General features: G+C 37.1%; 2 protein-coding genes across 5 annotated transcripts in view; both read left to right on the top strand.

Annotated features, from left to right (window-relative positions):
- The window catches only part of LOC109046073 (PDZ and LIM domain protein 2-like), a 68,853-nt gene extending 47,833 nt beyond the window's left edge, over positions 1 to 21,020 (top strand). For all 3 annotated transcript variants that reach the window (XM_042730111.1, XM_042730113.1, XM_042730112.1), the window contains exons 7-10: positions 14,194 to 14,312; positions 17,188 to 17,327; positions 17,595 to 17,706; positions 19,836 to 21,020. In XM_042730111.1, the coding sequence (XP_042586045.1) occupies positions 14,194 to 14,312; positions 17,188 to 17,327; positions 17,595 to 17,706; positions 19,836 to 20,028 (564 nt within the window). In that variant the 3' untranslated portion in view covers positions 20,029 to 21,020. The remainder of the gene's footprint in view (positions 1 to 14,193; positions 14,313 to 17,187; positions 17,328 to 17,594; positions 17,707 to 19,835) is intronic.
- LOC109053914 (disintegrin and metalloproteinase domain-containing protein 9) overlaps positions 1 to 23,114 on the top strand; it is a 1,168,157-nt gene that overhangs the window by 299,839 nt on the left and 845,204 nt on the right. The window lies entirely within an intron of this gene.

Genomic DNA, 23,114 nt, shown 5'->3' with positions numbered 1-23,114 from the left:
AGCTTCTGGTTCTCTGGTTAAGCCCGATATGACTGCGCATGTGCATTGACTGGTCTAGCCTAAAAAATAAGCTTTTTAAATGCTAATTGAGCAATAGAAACAACATTCATGGGGTAGTTCATTTCAGAATTTATTGCTGATTTGAAATATGTAATTTAATTGCGAGTTCAGCGAGCTGTTTTTGAGATTTCAGGATTTCCCCATTCATTAAGATAAGACTTTTGTCTGGTATTTTGTTGGTTACTTGACACAGGCAAAATGCAATCAAGGATTTTTTTTTAAATCGAGAACTTCAGTTGAATTGAGGAATCATGACAGCCCTAATTGAAAGTTTAGGGTTCATGTACTGTAAACACAACTCTAAGAATCTGAAATTGGATTAGATTAATTTTAAATTATAAAATTTAGTGCATGCTAACATACCAAATATGAAAGTTCACATCAAGCCTGCTGTTGTAGTAATGCTGTTGTTCTGTAAATGGTGAAAAGCCTTATTTTTATATAAACCATCTAAACACTTTCAAAAACATAGATAAATTTTTGTCAACACCACAAACTAATATAACATTTTAAAATAAAAATCAAATCTAGTGATTAGTTGTTGGTTGGACCACATTTTACTATATTTGTGTAAAATATAAATCATACGATCAATGAATTGTTGGCTGGTATGTCAAATACTTTCTACCATCTCTCCTCAGCCTAACACTTTTCCTCATCTTCCTCGAGTTGTCATTTGGGAATATTCATGTTTACTGCACACACACATTGAGGAGGAAAACAGTGGGAGGAGAGAAGCGTGTTCAGTCCATTAGGATGTGCCCATGCTGATCGTGCTGCTCTTGGGAGAGGGATGTGCAGCCAAACCTAAGAGTGGCTTTGGCAACAGATCGCTAAGCTGGGTTGCCTGTGACGACCGTTTTGTGGTTGCTGAGGGTTGCCATAGTGGCAGGCCTCATCCTGTGAAAGGGCTTAAGGGTTCAGATATAAATAAGCAATGCAGCAAGCTGGTACCTGTACATTAACTGCATTATGAAGATGCTTTCAGACTGCTTTCCAATCTGCAAGCTAATTTAATGTGGTTAAAAATGGATATAGTCATGTTCAGAAATAGCAGCAATATAAGCTACGGTCACTAAAGTATCCCTTTAAATACACATGCATCAGTGATATTCTTAATATCAGAGCCAGTACTCACACTCTTAAAAATAAAGGTTCTTTATCATCATCGTTCTGCTAAGAACCTTTAACATCCATGGAATCATTAGGTTCTTTGCACTCTTAAAAATAAAGCTTCCAAAAGGGAGTTTTCACAGCGATGCCATAGAAGAACCGTTTTTGGCTCCCCAATGAACCTTTCTATGAACAGTTCTTAAAAGAACCATTCTTTTTCTTAAGGGGGTCGCACACCAGATGAGAAACATCGCACCACCAAAATTCAAACAGGTTGTTTTCCATGATTGTACACTCACCGGCGCCACCAGTTAGTGGCTGTCTGTGGTGATACAGAATGCCATTCAAAATCATGCTGTGCTATTCGCTTTTTATTTTTTTTAAATCACATTATGTTCATCTTAAATTTTTGTTAATGGACATAATGACTTCATCCTGGGCTGGAAGATTGTGTGTTGTGTATCTTTCAGCACACTTGTCTTTCTCTGGCTCTTAATAAAGCTTTCTCTTTCCATTTGCTCTGTTTTGTCAAACACCGTACTTTAAACTCATCAGTGCAACTTTGTTCATTATTGAAGTAAACTTTTGCATATTTGGAGATTAGATTAACTGTTTTTGACTGCTGTCTTAAACTAAACCACCTTTACTATAAAGAACATTTTAATATCTAAAGAAACTGTTTTTCACTGTAAAGAACCTTTAGTCTTCCATGGATGTTGAAGGTTCTTCATGGGACCACAGATGCCAGTAAAGAACCTTACTTTTAAGAGTGTGAGAAATTTATACTAAATACAACTGATAAAACTTGAAAACATGCATCAATAATTTGTTAAAAGTTCTGATAAACATGTTCATTGTTTAACTAATATATTGTTTAAAAAAGACCTAAAGCAATTTTCTTATGCCCAAATATCTTTAAAAACTTTCTCTTCTTTTATTTTAAAACCTCTTTTATTTAGAAGGGGGACTTGATCTGCCATATTGCATGCTTGTTGTGGAGTGAGGGGAACTGAAATACATGTTAATAGTCTTTAATGTCTGTAAAGGCTCTGTTTTATTTAGTATTTTACATTATCTCTAAATAAAATGTCACTTCTACATTGATGTCATGCTCATTTTCTTTGATCTCTCTTTTCTTCCCCCCTCTCTCAATGAGTTGAGCTGGGTGGAGCGGCCCTGCTCTTATAAATGTGGGTTCTCCTCTATTTAGTGCTTGGTGATGGCAGACCATCCGCTGTGTTTGCGTGTGAGTTCACTCACTCGGGGGTGTGGCTCACTGGAGCGCTCGCTTGCGGTCTCTGCCTCAGAACACAAATAAAGGCTTGGCCCTCAGCACACGCCCCATCAGTTGCTGTTCCAGCCTCAAAACAAGTCTCTTTCCCATCAGCTTCCTTTCTTTCTTCGACTGCTCCTCGAGGAAGATTTGCTCTTCCAGAGCACAGACCAAAATCATTGTCTTCCCCTCCCACCTCTCTTCCTTTTTATCACTTCCTCAGATCCTAAAAAACCAAAACCTGCCATTTCAAATTGGACATACATCAAAAACACAGAGACTCAGCCTTCAAATTTTCAATTCGGTTAATGGGGCAGCTTTTGCCTGTACAGAGATGGAGCCTGCTGATTTTTATTGCAGTTTTACTGAATAGCCCTGAATGGAGTGACAACATTTCAAAAGGTGTCAAGATAACCAAAAATCTTGTTTTTGCACACATCAGACTTAAAATATTATTCTGCCAAAATTAAATTTTAAAGAAAAAAAAAACTGAATTAAAATCACTGACATTCGCTCGGGTTGTTTCAAACCTCTTTCTTCTTTTTCTGGGAAAACGTCGGGCCTCAAATTAAGGCACTTTTTTAAATTGTGTCATTTATAAAGCCAAAAGTATATGATGGTTTACAGACAGTCTGCATTACATAATTTTTGGCACAAGAACGGTCTAAAATGTCGCCACACACCATACAGTACGTATCCACACAGACAACACTTGGTCCACTAGGTAGTGTGCACATCCAACACGTCCATCTACACACAAGGTCAATAGAGAGACTTTGAAAGTCTTGTGCACTGAACTACATTAGAAAAAAAATGGCTTTGAAAGTTTTCACTCAGAAATTGTAAATAATCACGAAGAAATTGCATTTTCTTGTAAATAAAACAAAGATTATTTTACGCCTTTAAAAAGTGATTTTTAGTGCGGGAACCGCTAAAACGAGAAACTAAAGTATACTCTTCCTTAATGAAGCTGTGATTTTGTCTAATTATGCAAAATGTTTGAGAATACATAGGATTCTTATGATTTTAATCCAAAAAATGTTTCAAATGTCCTTGCCACCACAGTATAAATTGCACTTATTCCATTTGAGAGGATGGGATGTCCAAAAAGTGGCTTAAGGTTTTATTTTTAAAAATATATATATAAATTAATTAAAAAAAGTCCTAAAAGTGCATTCGGTAAAGCACAAGCAGGGAGTGACCAACAAGAACAGGCCATCTTCAGTCAGAATGACAATAAAGTAATTATAATGACAAGAGACATCATTAATAACTCTTAATCAGAAAGGTAGAAAACAAGGAAAAATGTTCAGTGCTTGGAAAAAAAGTATTTGTGACGTTAACCCATATGGCCCACATGACAACGTCCTTAGAAACAGTTAATGTGTCATTGAGTTTCTGAAGGAAAGAAGAGGTAGAGAGACAAACAGCAACATGAATCAGAAAGAAAGTGACACCGAGTCCAGAGAACAGGAGACACAGTTCATCCAGGTGGCTCCTATCAAGCAGCGGTTTATAAAGCTCACTAATTACTCCATAAACTCCATCTTCTCTGTCAGGCAGCAGGGCTGACAATGGTTTAGATGGAGCTGATTATCTGTGATACAGAGCCCCTCTCAGCTGCCAGGCCAGACTTCCGGCTTTAATTCAATGACTTGTTTTTCTTCAGTCTTTTCTTTCCTCCTCATCCTTCATGCTGTAGTAGACCACACATCAGATCTTGCCTCTGTTTGGACGCATGCCCTCTTTTCACTGGGATAATGGTGAATTACCATTTATATCATACAAAATGTGTATTATTTCAACCTGCAGGACCATTTCGGGTCCCATTTTAATGTACATGTCACGACACTGAAGTGACATTTAACATGCTTCAAGCTTCTATCACTTGCATGTGAAGCATTTCATATATGAAAGAGTCTTTAAAGCAAGAAAAATGCCTGGAAAAAAGATTAACTTCTCATTTGAACAAACAAACATGGTAAGTTGTGACGACTGTTTTTGTCACTCAGTTTACCGCTTTGTGGGGTTAGATTCAAATGTGAGATGGGGGTTTTGGGCTGTAATAATCTTCATGATGAGGTTCACAGCTTTAACAAGGTCTTAATGAATACCAGATGCCTAATGAGTTTGATTCCCGGCTACAGTTGGACCGCTTTCACACTCTTCATTAGAACTGAAGTGTGTCCTCATTGTCCAGCATGCTATGCACTCTGAGGCTACTTTATTAGGTTGCACTGGTTAGGACCACCGTGTGCACAAGAACAACCTGAATTCCTTGTGGCATTCTCAGAGTAGTTGAAAAATGCCCTAGACATTGTTCTCCTGAAGATTTTCCATGTAACAGTTTCTGGCCACACCAACGCAAACGTCCCGGTTCACCTCGTTTACAGCATGACGCTTTAGTCTGCTGGCAGTATTTATTTCTGAATGTGCAGACTGTAAAACAAGCTTCACATTAGGGAAAAACTTAGCTTATGGAGTGGTCTATGTTTTGAGTGTTTTAAACCCGGCACTTAATTCAGCACCTAATGTTGAACATCTGTCACATTTTACTCTGGTTAAAGTTGGTTCAGGTCTGCATAGGGTCACTTTGCCTGTACCAAAACCCCTTAACCTTTTTGACTCCAAGGGACCTCAGTTCAAAACTATATTTAAAGGCGTCCAATGATATTTCTGGTACTTCTGCTTTAATGACAAAGTTGTTCATTTTCAACTTTGTTTTTTTATTTACAGAAACCAGGAGACCAAATATTTTATTAAATAAAACCCTTGCCTAAAATAAAATTCCATAAATGAAGAACTTAATTTTTACTCCTCTTTCTTTTTTTTATTACCAAAATATTTACATGAATTTTCTAGTCATTCGTGATTTTAGCTTCAAAATAGCAGTTTATACAAAAAACAGACTGGGGATAAAAAGTGGCCTTGGACTTTTTAGCACAGAGCGGCCCAACACACCATGAACCATTGGTCTCAAACTCAGTTCCTGGAGGGCCACAGCTCTGCAGAGTTTTGCTCCTCCAAACCCAATCAAACACACCTGATCCAGCTAATCATGGTCTTCAGGGACCTGTTTCATAAAAGAGGTTTACCAAATAAGGCAGGTTTATTTCAGTTAGTCTGACTTATTTTGAACCAAATCAGCAGACAATAAGGCCCCAGGATCACTAGAAACGTGCAAGCAGGTGTGATTTGGAGCTGATTGGAGCTAAACTCTGTAGAGCTGTGGCCCTCCAGGAATTGAGTTTGAGACCACTGCCATAAACCCACCAGCTTATTAGAGCTATTTTTGACTCCACTTACTAACATACAAATATTACACAATACCCAAATAAAAATGCTTTGTCATACTTCTTTACATTTTTAATTTGTCTTTTATATATACGGCTACATTTTAATGTTTCTGCACACTGTGGCAAATAAAGAAAATGGCATTAAAATTTGACCAGTAGAAGTTTGCATCCCTGAAAATGAATATGTCATTTAACATTTTTTGAAAACAGTTGGCAAATATTGCTAAATTGTCTTATCATGTTTAGCCTGCATGTTGTTTGTTGCAGATATGATGCATTTCCTTTGGTTATTTGTTGTCACTTTGGTTTAATTTTGAGTTGATACATATGTTCCTTTCAGCTGTATAGTTACCCTTACATGATTACACATAGCATTATGTTGTGCCTCTGTTGGGTCAGGACCATGTCACGGTGTCTGGAGCAGCGACACATGCTTAGACTTTCATTGTCAAGTGTTTTTCTACACATGCTGAAAGTCTCCATCTGATGTACTTTTAGTAAATGTGCGTGTCTACACCATACTCACATGCAAATCATACACATCTGAATGAGATCACAGTCACATGTTTTGTATCTGCCTGTTGATGATGGTCTAAATTAGTTTAAGGAGATAGTAGATTTCTGTAGATTAAATAGCAGAGGATTGCAGAAGTTTTACAAACTGAATGTTCTTCATGGTTTCCACTCTTTTTAACCAGGACAAACCATGAAAATTAATCAATATACTTGATAAAGGATAATGGTTTTTATTTATTTTTACCTGATATAATATTTAAGCTTGGCATGACTACAAAAATGGATATTTATTATAAAAATCTCCATGGCGTTTTAAGATTCTATCAATTCATATAATTTTTTTCAAGGTCTAGAACTCACGCTTTTAAAATTAGGCTTCGTCATATATGGTGGGAATACCGGTTCGTCAAGAGAGAGGGAGAAAAAGTTGTTGAGGGAAGAATTCATTTGTTTTAGCTTATTTTAATACTTGTTTTGACCCCTTAAGAGTTTTGGCCTCCCTGCGTTCTCACAAAAAAATTAGTACATTTTGGGGTAGTACATTTTCATAAGGTACACTAATATGTACCTTTAATGTACCTAAATGGAACATTTTGAAAAGTGGTTGAGAACCACTGATCTAGAGACTTTATCTATTTTTTTACTAGACGTATATTTTCTGAAAACATTTCACATGCTTAATGAAACACTGTTAGATCAGGATGATCTGAAGACTCAAGCAAATATAATACATTTCCAGAAGAGGTGGATCAATGAAATTACCAGGAAATCTCAAAGCTCCCATTTTCCCCTCTGTTCTGACCAGTGATTTATGAAGATATTTTTTCCCTGCTAATCATAGTCAGAAGAGGATATTCCCGTTCCCCCAGCGAGCACTGATTAATAAACGCTGAAATTCTCTTTATATCAGGATCCATTTCTCCATTCATCTTGTGATGATCTTTCCCTGAGGTAAACAAATGTTACTTGCAGCCGGTGGTGATGTCATGCTCTCAAAGGCCTTGTTTTCCTCATTTTCATGTTTTTCAGATCAGTGTGATGCAGCTTAGGGTTAAAGATCTGGGCGGGTGAACCAAAGTCTGTAGGTTCAAACCCCCCACAGGTTCTTAAGAGCTTTTATAAAACGCCCACCATGCATTGCTCAATCAAACCGTTCAATATTCCAAAATGAAAAATGCTGACTACATCTACAAATCATGATCACAACAAGAGATCTTCACTTCTTAGACCGAACTCTCTACATCTCCACAAAGCTCTGCTGAAGGTTTGGCTGCAGTGAGTGCATTGGACCCTGGTGCCCAAACTCAAAGTGCTCAGTGTTGCACTGCATTCTCTGATACATAGTCATGCCATATGCACCACACCAAAATGAATCATGCGGCAGGAAGCCCTAAACTGAATTGTTATGGCTTGCGTGTGGGGAGGGAGTCATCATGCACATGTGTGTGTCGCTAGGGTGCTAAATCAAAATCCCTGGCACCATTAGTGCTGTTATTACATTATTATCCTAAACAAACTCCTGGCACATCACTATAAAAAAACACTCATATGGTGAGTAGCTTTGGGTAATGAAACCATCACAGGCAATTGTGTGCACATTTTTGAATGGAAATAGCAGAGACTGTATAATAAGGGGGAGATGGACCACTCACAGAAAAATGAATAAGATAAATTGTAAAGCTCAATATAGCATCTGTTTGCAAGTAAGTCCCACCTTTCAGTTACAAAAATAGCCAAATCTTTTTCATTGCGACAAGGCCTGTCCTTTTGTCCCCTACAATTCTGAGGCACATTAGCTGGAACAGCCTGAAGTGTTTTATAAAATAAATAGACAGACAAAATAAATTAAAAAAAACAATATATATAATGAATTCAGTATGAAAATGCAATGTAAATCAGTGGTGTTCTGAAATAAGGCAAAGTCCTCACAGTTTTGTTTTTTTAAATCAAATATAAATGCATGTCCCAGTCACATTTTCTTTGTTAAATAAACATTACACATTAACAATGTAATCAATATTCTATTTACGAAAGCCAAGTATCAATCTCATCAAGGCAGTCAAAATTTAAACTTTTTTTTTTTTTTGTGAACTTATATTCAGCTGTTGTTTTTAATAGTTACCTTTTAACTATTCATGAGTCATCAAAGCTCTGTAAATATTAGTCACAGACACAGAGATTTAATTTATCAAGCTGATTACTCACTAAAAACACAGATCATGTTTTCAGGCCATTTCAAGTCTTATTTTGATGTAACAAAGTGGTTATATCTAGGTGTATGAGTTATTTACTTTTTTTAATTAGTCTTCCCAGTAACGCCATTATATTGTTTATTCAGACTGATTCACAAATGCACATGAATGCATGGGATTTATCACACAAATTTTACCGCCCCCCACCCCTCCCCAGTAAAGTAGGGAGTCTGTTAAAACTCAGTGGGCTCAGGGGAGGCGAGACAGACATCAACTCCTGCTGTAACTTACCTGGCGTTGCTGTTTCTTTAGAAAAACAAGTAATTTATACACTTTTTAATATTTGCATTGTTTTTTCACACTACAGATTTTTTTCTCATCCAATTTTTTGAGGAGACACTGCCTCCCTTGCTATCAAAATTGCATTATTTAAAAAAAAAGAATAAAAAATATAACCTTCACTCCTACATGTTCTTTAATTAAACAAGAACCATAGTTTTCATCAAAACACTGAAGTTACCACAGTTATTTTTAGGTATATGGCTATTTTTCTACATATAAGACATTGGTTACTGTGGTAACATGGTATTAGACATCAATATAAAAAAATCAACTAAATGAAAAGTGAATCAAATTGACACGTTCTTCACCTCAGGGAAAAAAAAACGTCCAAGGTTTATAGGTTCCCAGTGTTGTCTACATGATTTTTGGAAAGTTCTAATTTGTAAAATTATTTGTGCATGACCTTATTAATATTCATGAGCTAATTGTCACCATTTCGAGTCATCCCAAGCAGCCAATCTGTGCGTTCACCCCCTTTAAATCCAAAGTGCAGCCCATGGTCTTGTCGATAGTCTGGTGCGTGTGAATGTTTGTGTATGTGCAGTGCTGTCCCGAGGATGTTTAGAGGTCTTGATTACGGTACAGATGAAAGCTAATCAGCCACAGTGACCTGTGCCAGCCAGAGGAAAGACTTGAGTATGTGTGTGTTTGGGCTTTGAGGAAAAGTCTGTGATTGCACATCGACTTCCTTTCCTTTCCTTTCCTTCTCATAAGCTCAGTCCAACACAAACACAGCTTACATCCATACACACACACACACACACACACACACACACATACACACACACACACACACACACACACACACACACATCCATACACACACACACACACACACACAGGGCAAGAAGGGAATGCACCCCTTCCCCAGTAAAACAACACTTCAGCACTATAAATGGTCAAGCACAAAAACGATTGACCTGTTTGGATTTACACTGTGTTTCATTGGTCACCTGACAGACAAGGTCGATTTCAAGTCAATTAATGGAATGGCAGAAGCCGTTTACCGTCTCTTCCTTTAGCCCCCATGTCTGAGACTGTTTGTTTCTCCCATTATACTCTTGTTTGGGTTCGACAGCATTCCTGGCGAGCTTGTCTAGATCTTAACTGCGTGCTGTTGATGGGTACTGCGTCTAGAAGTTTTGCCAGCTCAATGAGTTAGCGCTGCAGGCCCTGAGCGGCTCATTTGTGTCTAACACTGTGTTTGGGGGGGTAATCTTGTCATCTACATCTACCTAAGGCCTGGAAAATTCTTTCTCTTTTCACCAGATCCAAGTTTTTCAGCTTTCCTCCATCAATCAATGATGGTGGGCATGTGTGAAGTTTCCCATCACTGGATTTTGACTGCGTTCCTTACGGACAGTTTTTTAACCATTTTGCAATATATTTGAGTATCACTGTTTTAGGGTGCTTTCACACTCGATTCAATTGCTTGATCCAAACCGAAGCTTGATTGCTCCCTCTCCCCAGTGCTACCCACAGGATTTGTACATTTTAAAGTTAAAAACATCAATCAGCTGTGCCGTGTGATAATGATGCCATTATATCAGATTCAGTTAGAACTTGCACCGTCTAGTTTCATGACAGAACTTTGGATTTCAAATTTTAATTCGACTGACAGCCTAAACATTGATGCAAAAAACAACATTGGAAATCTTTTATGTTATTGTGAGAAGTGTAAAAACAATTTGTTCATTATGGAATTGTGGTGGGACAGATTAGACTGTTAATTTGTTTATTTGGTTTTATTTAAGATTGTGTTTGTATAAATTGTGCTGTTTTAATAACAGTTCCATTTTTTTTCTCTCTTTCAGAATTTAAGTTTTATTTTACATTTGTCACTTGGATCTGTGTTTTTTTCTCTTGTGAGGGATTTTTGAACCTCTAAGTAACTTGTTTCACATCCTTTGTCCTACATAAATGAACGGTATCTAAAAATGCATGTTGTTAACAAGTGTGCTATTGTTTTTTTTTTGTTTGTTTTTTTATTACCAATTAAACTTAAATTTATAATTTGGTTGATGCCAAAATGGGGAGAGAAACGGTGTACATTGAAGAAGAGCCATATCTAGGCATCAGAATGAACGGTCTAAAAAGCTTCCACGTAAACCCATTCATAACTGCTTGACAACTGCATAGCAACACCCTGGCAACTCCTCCAGCATCATGGTGGTGTGTTTTGCAATGGAAATCTGAGCACCACTTCTTTTTGTAACTTGAGTGTTAAATCGTTTGTCCATTTCCTCGTGGCAGTCCTACATCAACACACTGGACTAGTTTACCCTTGGCCTGTGCCGGTTTGTGATGGAGAAGCCCTTGGCACTGTCCATGGCCAGAGATTTGTGCCTGTGTGTGTGTGAGGGGAAACTCCCTTTCTGAATGCCAGGCATGTCAGTTTGTGTTAAGAAACAGCAACATTGATTTGCTTGATTTCAAGTAGGCTGACTCATTTGATTTAGGTTAGATTGGTCAGTTGAATATGCTTTACCTGATTGCTAAATAATCACAGATGACCGATTTGAAATAATGTAACAAGGAAGAAACAAACAGATAGGGTTGATGAAATTAATGAAGCCACTAAAAATTGGCTAAAATGATCAAATCCTGAGTTAAAAGCAATACAGTGTAAAAGCATTTCCCCACTATGGACATACAAATGCAAGAACTTGTGAACTTTTCCATGAAGTTCTTTTGAAAGCCTGGATGCCATCACTGCCATCCAGCACAAGTTTAGACTACAGGAAACTTTTGTTTGGATAGAGGGGAAATTTGCACTTTCCTCCTTACAAGTTATCCAAATAAACTGATCCATATTTTGCCTTAGAAAAAAGTTGAGAGCAAGGAGTGCGTTACTCATAAAACCCTTAACAATGTCAAAGGATGTCAGCATTGTGTTCTCCTTCGTAAGACTGATGTTTACCTGTGTGTGTGTCTCCCCCTAGTGGCCGGTTCTTAATATAAACCTCTCTGTCTCCCATTCTTCCCTCCGTTTTCTCCTCCTCTCTGTAAAAGAAATAAGGGTTACACAGTTTGTCATATTAACACATATGCAGAAAATACACAACAAACACAAAAACCTTTCAAATTTTTATATAAACCTTATATAAACCTATTGTCATTTTATTCATTTAAATTTCCAAATTTTTAAAACTAAAAAAATTCATTTTGCCAATAATCCCTGCAAAGATTAAAAGAAACACATGTAAAGACACATTAATCAAAAAAAAAAAAAAAAAAAAAAATGTTTTATTAACATAATTAGTGGAAAGAATTCTTGAAAGTACAGTAAAAAATAAGTTGTACCAGGTCAAATTTGCATTGTTGAGAGAGGCAAAAAAACAGTTGAGTTACATTTACAAATGCTGTAAACCCATTTCCCCCCTCGCTTAACAACAAATCATTTAAATTTAATGGTATACAGAACAGAAATTTAAAATATAAAACATACATTATAGTGGCATTCATTATAAACAATATTAATTACAAAATAATTAAAAAAAAAATTATTACAAAAGAAATATAACCCAAATATAATGACTTCATATGCTGAAATCAAAATGAAATGGAAATGCAAATAATGTGCTGCAAATAAGACTTTACAGAGGTGTTGTGGATTAATACATTGATTCTTTTTTTCTATCCCTCTATTTGTTCATTGTCAATTAAAATATAACATTCCTCATGACTTAACAAGAGCTGACAGAAAGTGGCACAGCTTACCCCACTTCTCCCTGTTCATAATAAATGCTAAATGTGTTTAGGGAACTTTTGAATGAGAATTTGTAGCACTCCTAGTTGAGTTTGCTCAAGCATTTACTGCCCAAATTTTTCCAGCAGTGAATCTGATCATCACAGCAGCTGATAATTGCTTCAAGTGGGCGGAAATGCTCTTGGCTGCACTTTTGTGAAATTTGATTGATTGGAGCCAAAAAGCCCCAGATGGAAGTTGTCATTTGGAGCTGGCCTGGGAACAGACTCCTCTATTTAGTTCAGCTGGTGTCAGAAGAGCTGCCCAGGACACCATTCATCAGCATTAGGGCCAAACATCTGTTAGCGTGCCTTCTCCATCACTCTCATCTCTTTCCCAGCAGCTCCAGCAGATATGCACGGCCATCAGGAACTCCCAAGACCGGCACGAAACACTCTCGCACAGCTGCTCCTCATGTAAATGTAGAATGAATGTGAAATCGATTGTATTCAGGCTCTCTGTGGCCAAGAATCCTGCTAAGATCACAGTCAAAGATAATCTGGACACTCAGAGCAGCTGAGATGATGACAGGTCTGCATACTTCCAGCTTTAGTCAGAATTAGGAATGGGTTTTTTTATCTAGTTTTGTCCTGATGTATGAGGAAAGCCATGAGGTGCTGGGAGTGTGTGTCATAGTCTAAGTATCTGACAATCACTTCCTCCTCCCTGTCATCTTTGTCTCCCGGTCTTTGTCCACATTTATTATTTTTGGAAGTCATTTGAAAATTTATAAAACAATGTTACATGAGGGAACCTGTCTGTCTCTCTCAGATCTGAATGCATTTCTGTGTGTATTTATATATACATAATAAATATAAAGAGCACACTCATATATGTTATGTAAACAAAACATTTATTTTGGATGCGATTAATCGCGATTAATTGTTTGACAGCACTAGTAAAAACTATATGTCACACAGGTCAAAATTGCATTTGTTTAGAGAGAGAAAAAAACAGTTAAGTTGCATTTACAGACATTGCAAATGCTATAAACATGTATTTTGGTTCCCAACAAGTCATTTAAATTTAATGGTATACAGAACAGGAATGAAAAGTGTCAAAAAAAAATATCGGATATATGTTTTAATACAGAAGAAAAGTTTGATATAATTTGAAATGGCTTTCCTGATGTTCAAACTGTGATTCTGTTCTGGTATGAGCTGGAATATTCTCCATTGATTTCCAATGGAATGTAGACATGGATTTATTGCTGGCCATTTAAAAACAGTCTAGCATTGTATTTTCAACCACTCCTGTTTCTTTTTAAGATCATTTGTCCTGCTGAATGATCTATTCTTGATGAAATCCACTTTCTGATGCTGGTTACACATTACACTGGTTACACATTACCACATATCTTGGTATTATCTGTTTTTTTTTTTGTTTTTTTTATAATAATTTCATTATTTAAAAAAATCCAAGGGTGGCAGTATTTCTGGCCTTTGGACTGTGCTTACACACATACTCTAAGCAACTACAGGTGCCTCAGCATGCGGTATGAGACTGTGGGAAGATCCTGGGATTTTTCAGAAATCTGCTGAGAACACGCGCGCACACACACACACACACACTTAGGGTTGATACAGCTAACACTGCAGACTGCATTATTCTGTCACTCTGAAACTGATGTGCTGTGTTTTGTGTGTTCTGTAGGAGATCTCTTCCGTGGATTTCCGAAGTAACTCCGTGTCCAGTCGGACTCCAACTCCACCTGGACGATACTCTCCACACAGCCCCATCGAACGAGAGGTGCCCATTTCCCCTCGACGCAGGTATATATATACACACTTTGCTTGAACAGATGCTGCTGCATTTTTAATCAAATGACGAATTAAAATCATTTCTAATGAAATGAATTGCATATTTATGTCATGTAAGCAAACTACATGTATTTTTAGTCCCAAAATGGAAACAATTTACATTATTTGATTTGACATTATTGATGCAGGTGAGTAAATAATTGAATAGACATTACAAAAAGTGGCTCTATAGAACAGACATACATAAAGTTATGTCTGTTGACATGATTAATTGATTTTTAATGCGTTTTTAAATAAGTGACACTGAATTAATGCATTTAACCCTACAGTTTATTTTTTGCTTCCACTGATAGATTTTTACATTAACATTTCTGTACAGCTGTGAGATTTTGTAATGTGATGTCATTTGGATTCTGTTCTTTGAACCGTTCTCAGAACAGATTTATTTTGGCTCTATATGTCAGACGTCTAAATTAGTCATAACATGGCTGTTTGACAAAGCTTTTCTTTTTCTTTTTTTAATTTTGTCTTGATTTCTAGAAAAGGATTATATCATTTCTGCTCCTAATTTCTGCACCCTTCTTCTCTCTTCTACACACCCATGACCCCACCTCCTTCTTGCTTATCCAATAAGAAAATGTCAAAACCGATCAGCCACACCTCCTTTTGTGCTGTCAACCAATACGAGGCAGTCTAAACTCACACCTTTCAGACTGTAACTCTCAACTTTCTTATGTCTCGTCAAGACTCGACAGAGAGGTGTGTGTGTGTGTGTGCTGTAGTGTGTGTGTGTGTGTGCAGTTGTCACCGTAGGCTCTGTTGTTGTTCCAACAAGAGTTGAACTAGCTGGATAGGAATTTGTCTTTGTTTGCTCTTGAGGTAAGTCCAAACTTTTTAGGCATCTTCCTCGAACTTACCAAGCAATGACAAGCTAATTTGCGGGGGGAGAAGAAATATCGTAATGTGAGCCTAGCGCTGCGCTCTGTTCTCAGTGCTGTAATGTAATGATGCTGTGTTGACTGTTTTCACGGCTCCATCTGAAGCCTGTTTAGCAAGATTGTAATCATAGTTAAGCTGTGAAGGGGGGTTGAAGATGGATGGAAAGTTCTTTCTATGTTTATTTCGATAATTTTATCGACTTCTTCTCAATAAGTGGCACATTTACAGTATACGGAGGGATAAACATGCATATCCATTGCAGCAGGAGGGGACAACCGGGTCCTTTGACAAGGGGCCCACTACGCTCCCCTGGTCTATATCCTACTCTTTGGTCTTGGTGGAGGTGACGCACCCATAAAAATGTGAATCTAGGACCACAGCACAGAGGACGAAAGACATTTTTGGGAACTGAGAGGTGCTGGGAGAGTTTTGAGGGGAAACTCAAACTCTGTCTGGTTTCAATTTGAAGCATGTCTCATTGAACAGCCTTTGTGCAGATAGTGAACATACCATTTATTTGGAGATTTATAGTGGCTTTAAATGCTTTTTTTCAGTAATGGCTATTCCAAATGCTTCTTTCATTTTCTGTCTTGGACGAGTTACAGAAATGCTCTTTTTGTCCTGCACACACTCAAACAGTCATGTCAGCTATGATATGACATGCATGCTGTCATGTAGGTTTCTGGTGACAACCACACCCAGAAACTCAATCAAACCCTCAATCTCTGATTGTGTCATTCTCCACCTATGTTTTAAGCTGCAGATCAGGTCGAGAGTTCTGTTTGATAGTTTTGGCTGTCGGTTAATCATTTCTCAGCGCATGTCGTGGCCTTTGTACACAGCAGAAATCCTGATAGCATGTGTTTTGACAACAAACCGCACCAGCAAACGATCACAAGGCCACTGCGCCAGAAAGGATCTGATAATATGTTCCTCATGACAAGAAGTTAAACAGGGTCCAGAGCGGCATACCTGATGCCTTTATTTAGGAATAAAATAATTATTGTCAGTTGGTTGGTTTGTCAGTTCTGAACAAATGTGTGTTCACTCAAAAAGAAAAAGCCTCACCTCACCGTGATCTATATTTAAATGTACTGCATGTCATTTCTGTTATACATTCAATCATGTACAGTAAGAGTCTTTCTTTTATTAAAAGTTATAAGAGCAGGTTAAAATGTTAATTACTCTCATATGCCTGTATTTTTTTCCTTCAGGCTGTATGGCAATGGCCCAATAGGTGTTAAGCAGTAATAGGATGCTTGTGTGTGAGAAAGCTCTGTGTTTATGACGGTGCATAAAAATGCAGCTGTTAACCTCCCGCTGGACGGCTTCTGTAACTGCACTCTAATCGGCTCATTAACCTGGCCATTTTAAAAGTTTCTCAAAGCCTCGCTCTCTTCAATCTTTCCTTTCCCATTCAAGTACAGTCTGCTAATTGTTGTGTTCAGACAGAGTCGGGCTAACCAGAGCGAGGGGAACCAACAAATGATGGAAATATCATGTTTTTGAGATTTACCAGTCCGGGATGACTCAAATCCACATTTTAGGTTATTCACTTAAGTTAATATAGAGATCTTGGCTTTCTAGTAATGTAGAAAGGCTTAGTCTATAGCTATTTTTAATGTTTTTCCATATTGTAAAATGCCTCTATAAACTCAAAATAGCATAGCATCACATAAGAAGTTGCCATGAGAGCATAAGGCCATTCAATCTCATTTCACTAAGTATTTTATAGTTTTGCCTTAAAGGCATTTGTAATCATATCTCTTTTTGTGCTATAAAACCAGGACTGATATTACACTAGTGTGGGTATATATTTTTAACATAACCCAGAGATGGATTACCTGAGGCCCTTCGTTACTTTTAGATTGTGTTTTGTTCCTTGAGTGCTGTTTTTTTTTTTTAAGGTGGCATCAAATTTAAAGAGCTCTCCTTCCCTCTCTTTCAGTTCGGACTTTGCCATGCAGAAGTTTGACAGAGACTCAGAGGTGTACAAGATGATTCAGGAGAACAAAGAATCCCGTGCAGCTCCTCGCCAGTCCAACACCTTCAAGATGCTGCAGGAGGTGCTGGAGGCCGATGAGAAAGGTGAGACCTCAAATGTCTCACAACAAGGTTTTTCAGTCAACGTATAAAGTCTGGTCCACATTCAGTTGTCAGAAGACTGGAGACTGGGGTGCCAAACTATTAAGCACACACTAGCATCTTAAAGAACATTAAATGTACATGTACATTAGAAAGTGCTACAGGTGAAGGTGTGCTGTGGACAGAGGATGGGGGTGGGGGTGGAAGCAAAAGGATGTTGCTCCAGGCGCTGAAGGTTTTATTTTTTGGTCTGTGGTTTCTTTTTCACAGAGGCCGCCATCCCGTTTCCAAGCAAGTTGTCTCCAAGCCCCTCCAAGATCACATCCTCTGTTTCTGGTGGGCAGAAATACCACACCTGTGAAAAATGCGGCACCAGTATTGTGTAAGATAAAACGCCCGAATCCCTCAGTCTCTGCACACACTCCACTGTTTGTCCTTTGCCCAGGCATGCTGGGATTACATAAAGAGTTAATGAGCCGGTAACTTGATGAAAGTGTTGTGTGATGTTAAGCCTTTAGGGAAGAGTTGTCTCATCATCTCTTGCATTTATTTAAGTTGATGATTGAGTACTATTGAGACAAAATCATCTCAGTGGGTATTCATTCGTATTATATTACCCTGTGAGAATTATACATCAACACCTTCATTAGGTGAGATAAACACTTAGGGGTGTGTCTGTTTTGACAAATCCTTCACCAAACCAGTGGTTTCAAAACCTAGTGAACGGCCTACCTAGACAGCATTTTAAGGAACCTTAGATGCATTCCCAAAAAGAGCATTGTTCAAAAAGGTACCACCTTTTGACGACTATCTAATTTGCTGTACTAGTACTTCACTAAAGTGTCCCACAATGCACCTCGTGAAGTTGTTGAATGAACAGAACTAAACAGAGAAACTTAAGTATAAGAGAAGTATGATTAATTTTAGTCACTGCACAAAGCTATTTCATAGATTAAGATAATAATTTAGCATTGTATGCTTTAGCGCAGAAGACAGTCTTAGAATGTGTTACAATGACCTTGGTGGGGGGAAAAAATGGTGGCCAAGCCAACATAAAAAAATACTTGTGTACCTAAAATTTGTGTGCTCTGTTACTGTGCTTAAGAACAACTACGTTGTTAGCTTAGCAACATGCTAACAATAATTTCTATTGATTCTAATGTTTTGTGATTTAAGTTCCCGAACAGTTGCCTTATTGCTATGGAAGCCATTTTCCGCCACTGAATAAGAATTAAAAAAAGTTATTTGCGACTTTTTATCTCACAGTTCTGATTTTCTTTCTCACAACTATGAGTTTACATCTCACAATTCTTACTTTTTCCTCGGAATTGTGTGATATAAACTTGCAATTGCGAAATAAAAACAATTTACTTTTTTTTTTTTTTTTTTTTTTTTTTTTTTTGCAAATGTGAGTTTGTATCTCGCAATTCTTACTTTATAACTCACAGTTGTGAGTTTATATCTCATCATACTTCTGAGAAAAAAAGTCAGAATTGCAAGATAAAAAGTCGCCATTACTTTTTTTTTTTTTTTACAGTGGCGGAAATAGACTTCCATACCATTGCAGTTAGGAATCTGTATACTTTACTTTTTCTATTCCACACGGTTAAGGCTAGATGGTATACAGATTCACACATCAAAAAAGTGTAATTTTTGTCTCTCTGTGCAGCAATAATTACTGTTTTGCATTATTGTAAGGGGTAGGTGCTGACGTTAATAAAACACAATCTAATAGGAAAAAAAAATAATTTATTGTTAGTTTCTGTTTTAGCTGTATCCTTTCTAGCCACAACTGTTTTACACCTTTAGGCACATCTACTGTGAGTTTGGCTACAATAGGACATCTTAGTAAATCAATAAATTGGGTCCTTAGCAGCTTAAATGGTTAGCTACTTTTTTCTTAAAACGACACACTATACAAATGAAAAAGTATACTTTGGGCTTTAGGAGAACCTGTGTTAACAGTAGTCGGTTGTTAGCCTAGCAGAATGCTAACATCAGTCATAATTGGAATCAGTTGTGTTTCAGTTCTTCCATGCATCGTGTGCTGAGCGCTATTTGTGTAGCATGCAAAGTTGCTGCCTGTATAGAGCATTCCAAATCAGTCACTGTAGTTTGTTGCAGTTAGGATGCTGCCTTGAGGCTGAAATACATTACACAGCCTGCAGAGATCTGAAAACGCTAGGCATCATATACAGTACTTGTCGCCTTTGTAAGTGGTTACACAGAAAAACTGCACATCATACACTAAACTTTACACTAGGCTTTCAAATCAATCTTTTCAAAACAATACAACCCTCAGTTAAAGCTGTAATAACAGCACTAAGACCCTATATATATATATATATATATATATATATATATATATATATATATATATATATATATATATAGATATATATAGCTGTGTAGTGTATTCCAGCCTTTAGAAGATAGAGTAGCTCACTAGGTTTTTGAAACAGCTGTTGTGTTCAGTAACATTAAGAGTTTTACTTCTCCTTCCTCTTTCAGCACTCAGGCTGTGAGGATCACAGATGATCGCTTCCGTCACCCAGCGTGCTACACCTGTACAGAATGCGGGCTCAACCTAAAGATGCGCGGCCACTTTTGGGTGGAGGACAAAATGTACTGCGAGAAACACGCCAGAGAAAGATACCAGGGTCCCGGCAGTAACTATCGCTCCGTCGTGTCCCCAAACCACTGAGCTGCCCGACCAGCCGCCTTCCTGACGCCACCTCCAACTCCTCTGACTGGCTGCGAGCATAGAGAGAAGATGCTGATGTCATTGCTACGTTGTCCAATGGGATCCAAATAGAGCATTTGGCATAATCTCACTTGAAGCTTTGGGACCTGGCGCAATTGTGTCCTCTTCTCCAGTTATTATACACCCCTTAAATAGAGACTATAAGCTTTGACCTAATGGATTTGGAAGGGGGCGTCTCTGTTAGAGCGTGCTATTTCTATACAGTTGAATTTCTACATTTGCCTGCCAGTTCCACATGTTGTATTATGCTTTGAAAACTTCTTATTTTTCAATAGACATTTAACTTGGGTTTATCTTAAATAGTTTTTTTTCCATACCGAGACTCGAATGGTGAGATTCATCAAGTGGGCATCATCAGTGCTAATGCACACAGGACTGGTTTCCTTAATGTATTTGTGTGTAAATAGTTGCAAACAACTTCACTGATTTCAGTTTGCACTTGTTAATGAAGGGTTTAATGATTACTTGGAAGTGATTCTTAGTTTGATGTATATTTCTCCCTTCATAAAAAGAAATCCACAACAATTCCTCCATCCACACAGAAGCACGCATTTAGACCTCTGCATAGTTTATTTGCCATATGCTTTGTACTAAATAAGGGATATCTAAGAAATTATGATATTTGTGTGTAAATATGTTTATTTTTCACCTTAAATTGTATTCGGACTGAGTGGAGGGTTTTGAGGGTCGTGTTCAGGGTTGCATGTTTCATTTTGACTGTATTGTGTGTTTTCGGGTGAGAGATGTTCGATCACACGCTCAGATACACTGTTGTTTGCTTTGAATGCAAGAGAAAGGAGTATCAGAGCAAACGATTTGAAACATTTGTGGATCAAATTCGTCAAATGAATCGTGAATCCTCACATTGTGTTTGTAGGGTTGCCTCTCTTTACCTTTTCTGTTTCAAATAAAAAAAGCTTTCTGATAATCAGTGGGGTTTTGGATGAACTGCTTTTGTCTTTATTGCTGTATTATGGTATTTTGGTCAAGTTGTTTGATTCTTATCAAAGCATTTTTATAGTAAAGGTGCTTCATTTACGTACCCTGAAGCTCTTTCCTTTAATAAAACACAAAAAAATATTTTGAAGAAGCTGGGTAACCAAACAGTTGATGACTTCCACATTATATATATTTTTTTCCCAGAAGAAATTCAGGGTAAGTAAATTATATACATTTAATTTTTGGGTGCAGTCCACTCCATATATGCCAAACTTGAAGCTCAGAGCGTGATAGATGAACTTTTGGAAGGTACAGCATGTTAAAAACAATGTCTCATTTGTCAACAGCCGTATACATAGCCAAATGTCCTAAAAGGAATGAGAACAGTGTTGGGTTAACACATTACAAGTAACGCCGAGCTACGTAATCAGATTACTTTTTTCAAGTAACTAGTAAAGTAACACATTACTTTTTAATTTACAAGAAAATATCTGAGTTACTTTTTCAAAAAAGAAATGCCAGTTACTTTGTTTTCCCATTTATTGACTGACAATTCTCCTGTCCCAATATTGGGAGAAATCGGAAGTACAGAGGCGTTGTGTGCGCTGTGTGAACATGTAGTTCTAGACTAAATGTGAATTTGCATTAATTCATCCCTCTCGCAAAAAGACAGATGTAGTACTCATCAAAATGAATTAAAACAGTGAAATGCAAACTCCGAATAAGACGGAAACCTGCAATAATTAAATGTTAAATAACACAAATGCATTTAATCCCATTTTATTAACTAATGTCTTTGCTGCTGACCTTTGATGATCCAGTTCAACCATACTAATAAGCAAAAAATGACTTTAGATAAACTAACACATATTATGCTTTGATGTTCATATGGAAAATATATATTTTTTAATATTTACGAGTGTTGAACCTTCGTCTCCTGTGTTCTACTGTACAGACATGAATTTACTTTTCCTTCAGCCTGAGGTTTATTCATCACACTTTTTGGTGTGAAAGGGCTTTTACATTTGCTATAAATAACGTCATATATTAAAAACAATCAAGCCCTGCTCATATTTGAAAAGTAACGCAAAAGTAACCTTACGCATTACTTTCCATAAAAAAGTAACTAAGTAACATAATTAGTTACTTTTTTAGGTAGTTTTAAAAATTTTCCCCAACACTGAATGAGAATACGGGGTAAATTATGCCTAGTGATGGACACTTTGAAAACACTACTTTCGTGAAGCTTCGAAAGCATGCAAATTATTTGCATCCAGTATCAAACTAACAAACTCATATGATTTCAGTAAATGAAGCTTAGTTTCACCATAACTGTTTTGAAATGTTTCGGAATTTCAGTGGTTGACACAAAAGCGCGATGACCTAGCTACAGTGGTGTTAAAAAAAAAGCAGAAGGCCTACAACATCAGTAACCTGCTGATCCACTGTTATTATAAATGTAGTGAAATTTCTGAAATGCAAATAATTTACTAAAAGCAACATAACACAAAATCTTCAAACCCACACCACTTTCTCCAAATAAACAACTCTTTCACTGAAAAACTTAATCTTTCAAAAAAAAGGTTATGTTTAAAATAACAGCAGTGCGGAGTTTAAATCAAGAATTCATTCACAGCATACTGCAAAAAAAATCATAATATGATGATTTTCATGCAATCAATTTTATCTATCTTATCTATCACCAACCATCGATCATCCATCCTTAATAATACATCAAAATATTTGGATATATTATTTTGCCCTGTGTTGAAGAGGAAATGCCCCCGAAATGTGACAATGACCCTGAACTCACGAGTAAGCAAGCAACATCTTGGTTTCATATTCAACCTGGAAAGCAGCTTTTTATTTATTCATTTATGTTGGGATATTGTATGAACCATTTTAAATTGGTAAATGTTTTATTTTGTATGCTTTGCAGTTGTACAGAAAATACAATTAAGGCCAACATTTACCGTTCATTCTGCTATGTTTAAAAATAAAAAGCTAAAAAAGATCCTATTTTGAGATAAGACAGTAAATTTATGGGACAGGGTGCAGAGGTTTTTATATGCTCAAAAGAGAGGAGG

This window comes from Cyprinus carpio, chromosome B8 (genome assembly GCF_018340385.1).
Source record: "Cyprinus carpio isolate SPL01 chromosome B8, ASM1834038v1, whole genome shotgun sequence".
In the NCBI taxonomy this organism is placed as follows: domain Eukaryota; kingdom Metazoa; phylum Chordata; class Actinopteri; order Cypriniformes; family Cyprinidae; genus Cyprinus; species Cyprinus carpio.
This window is presented reverse-complemented; position numbering and strand designations above follow the sequence as displayed.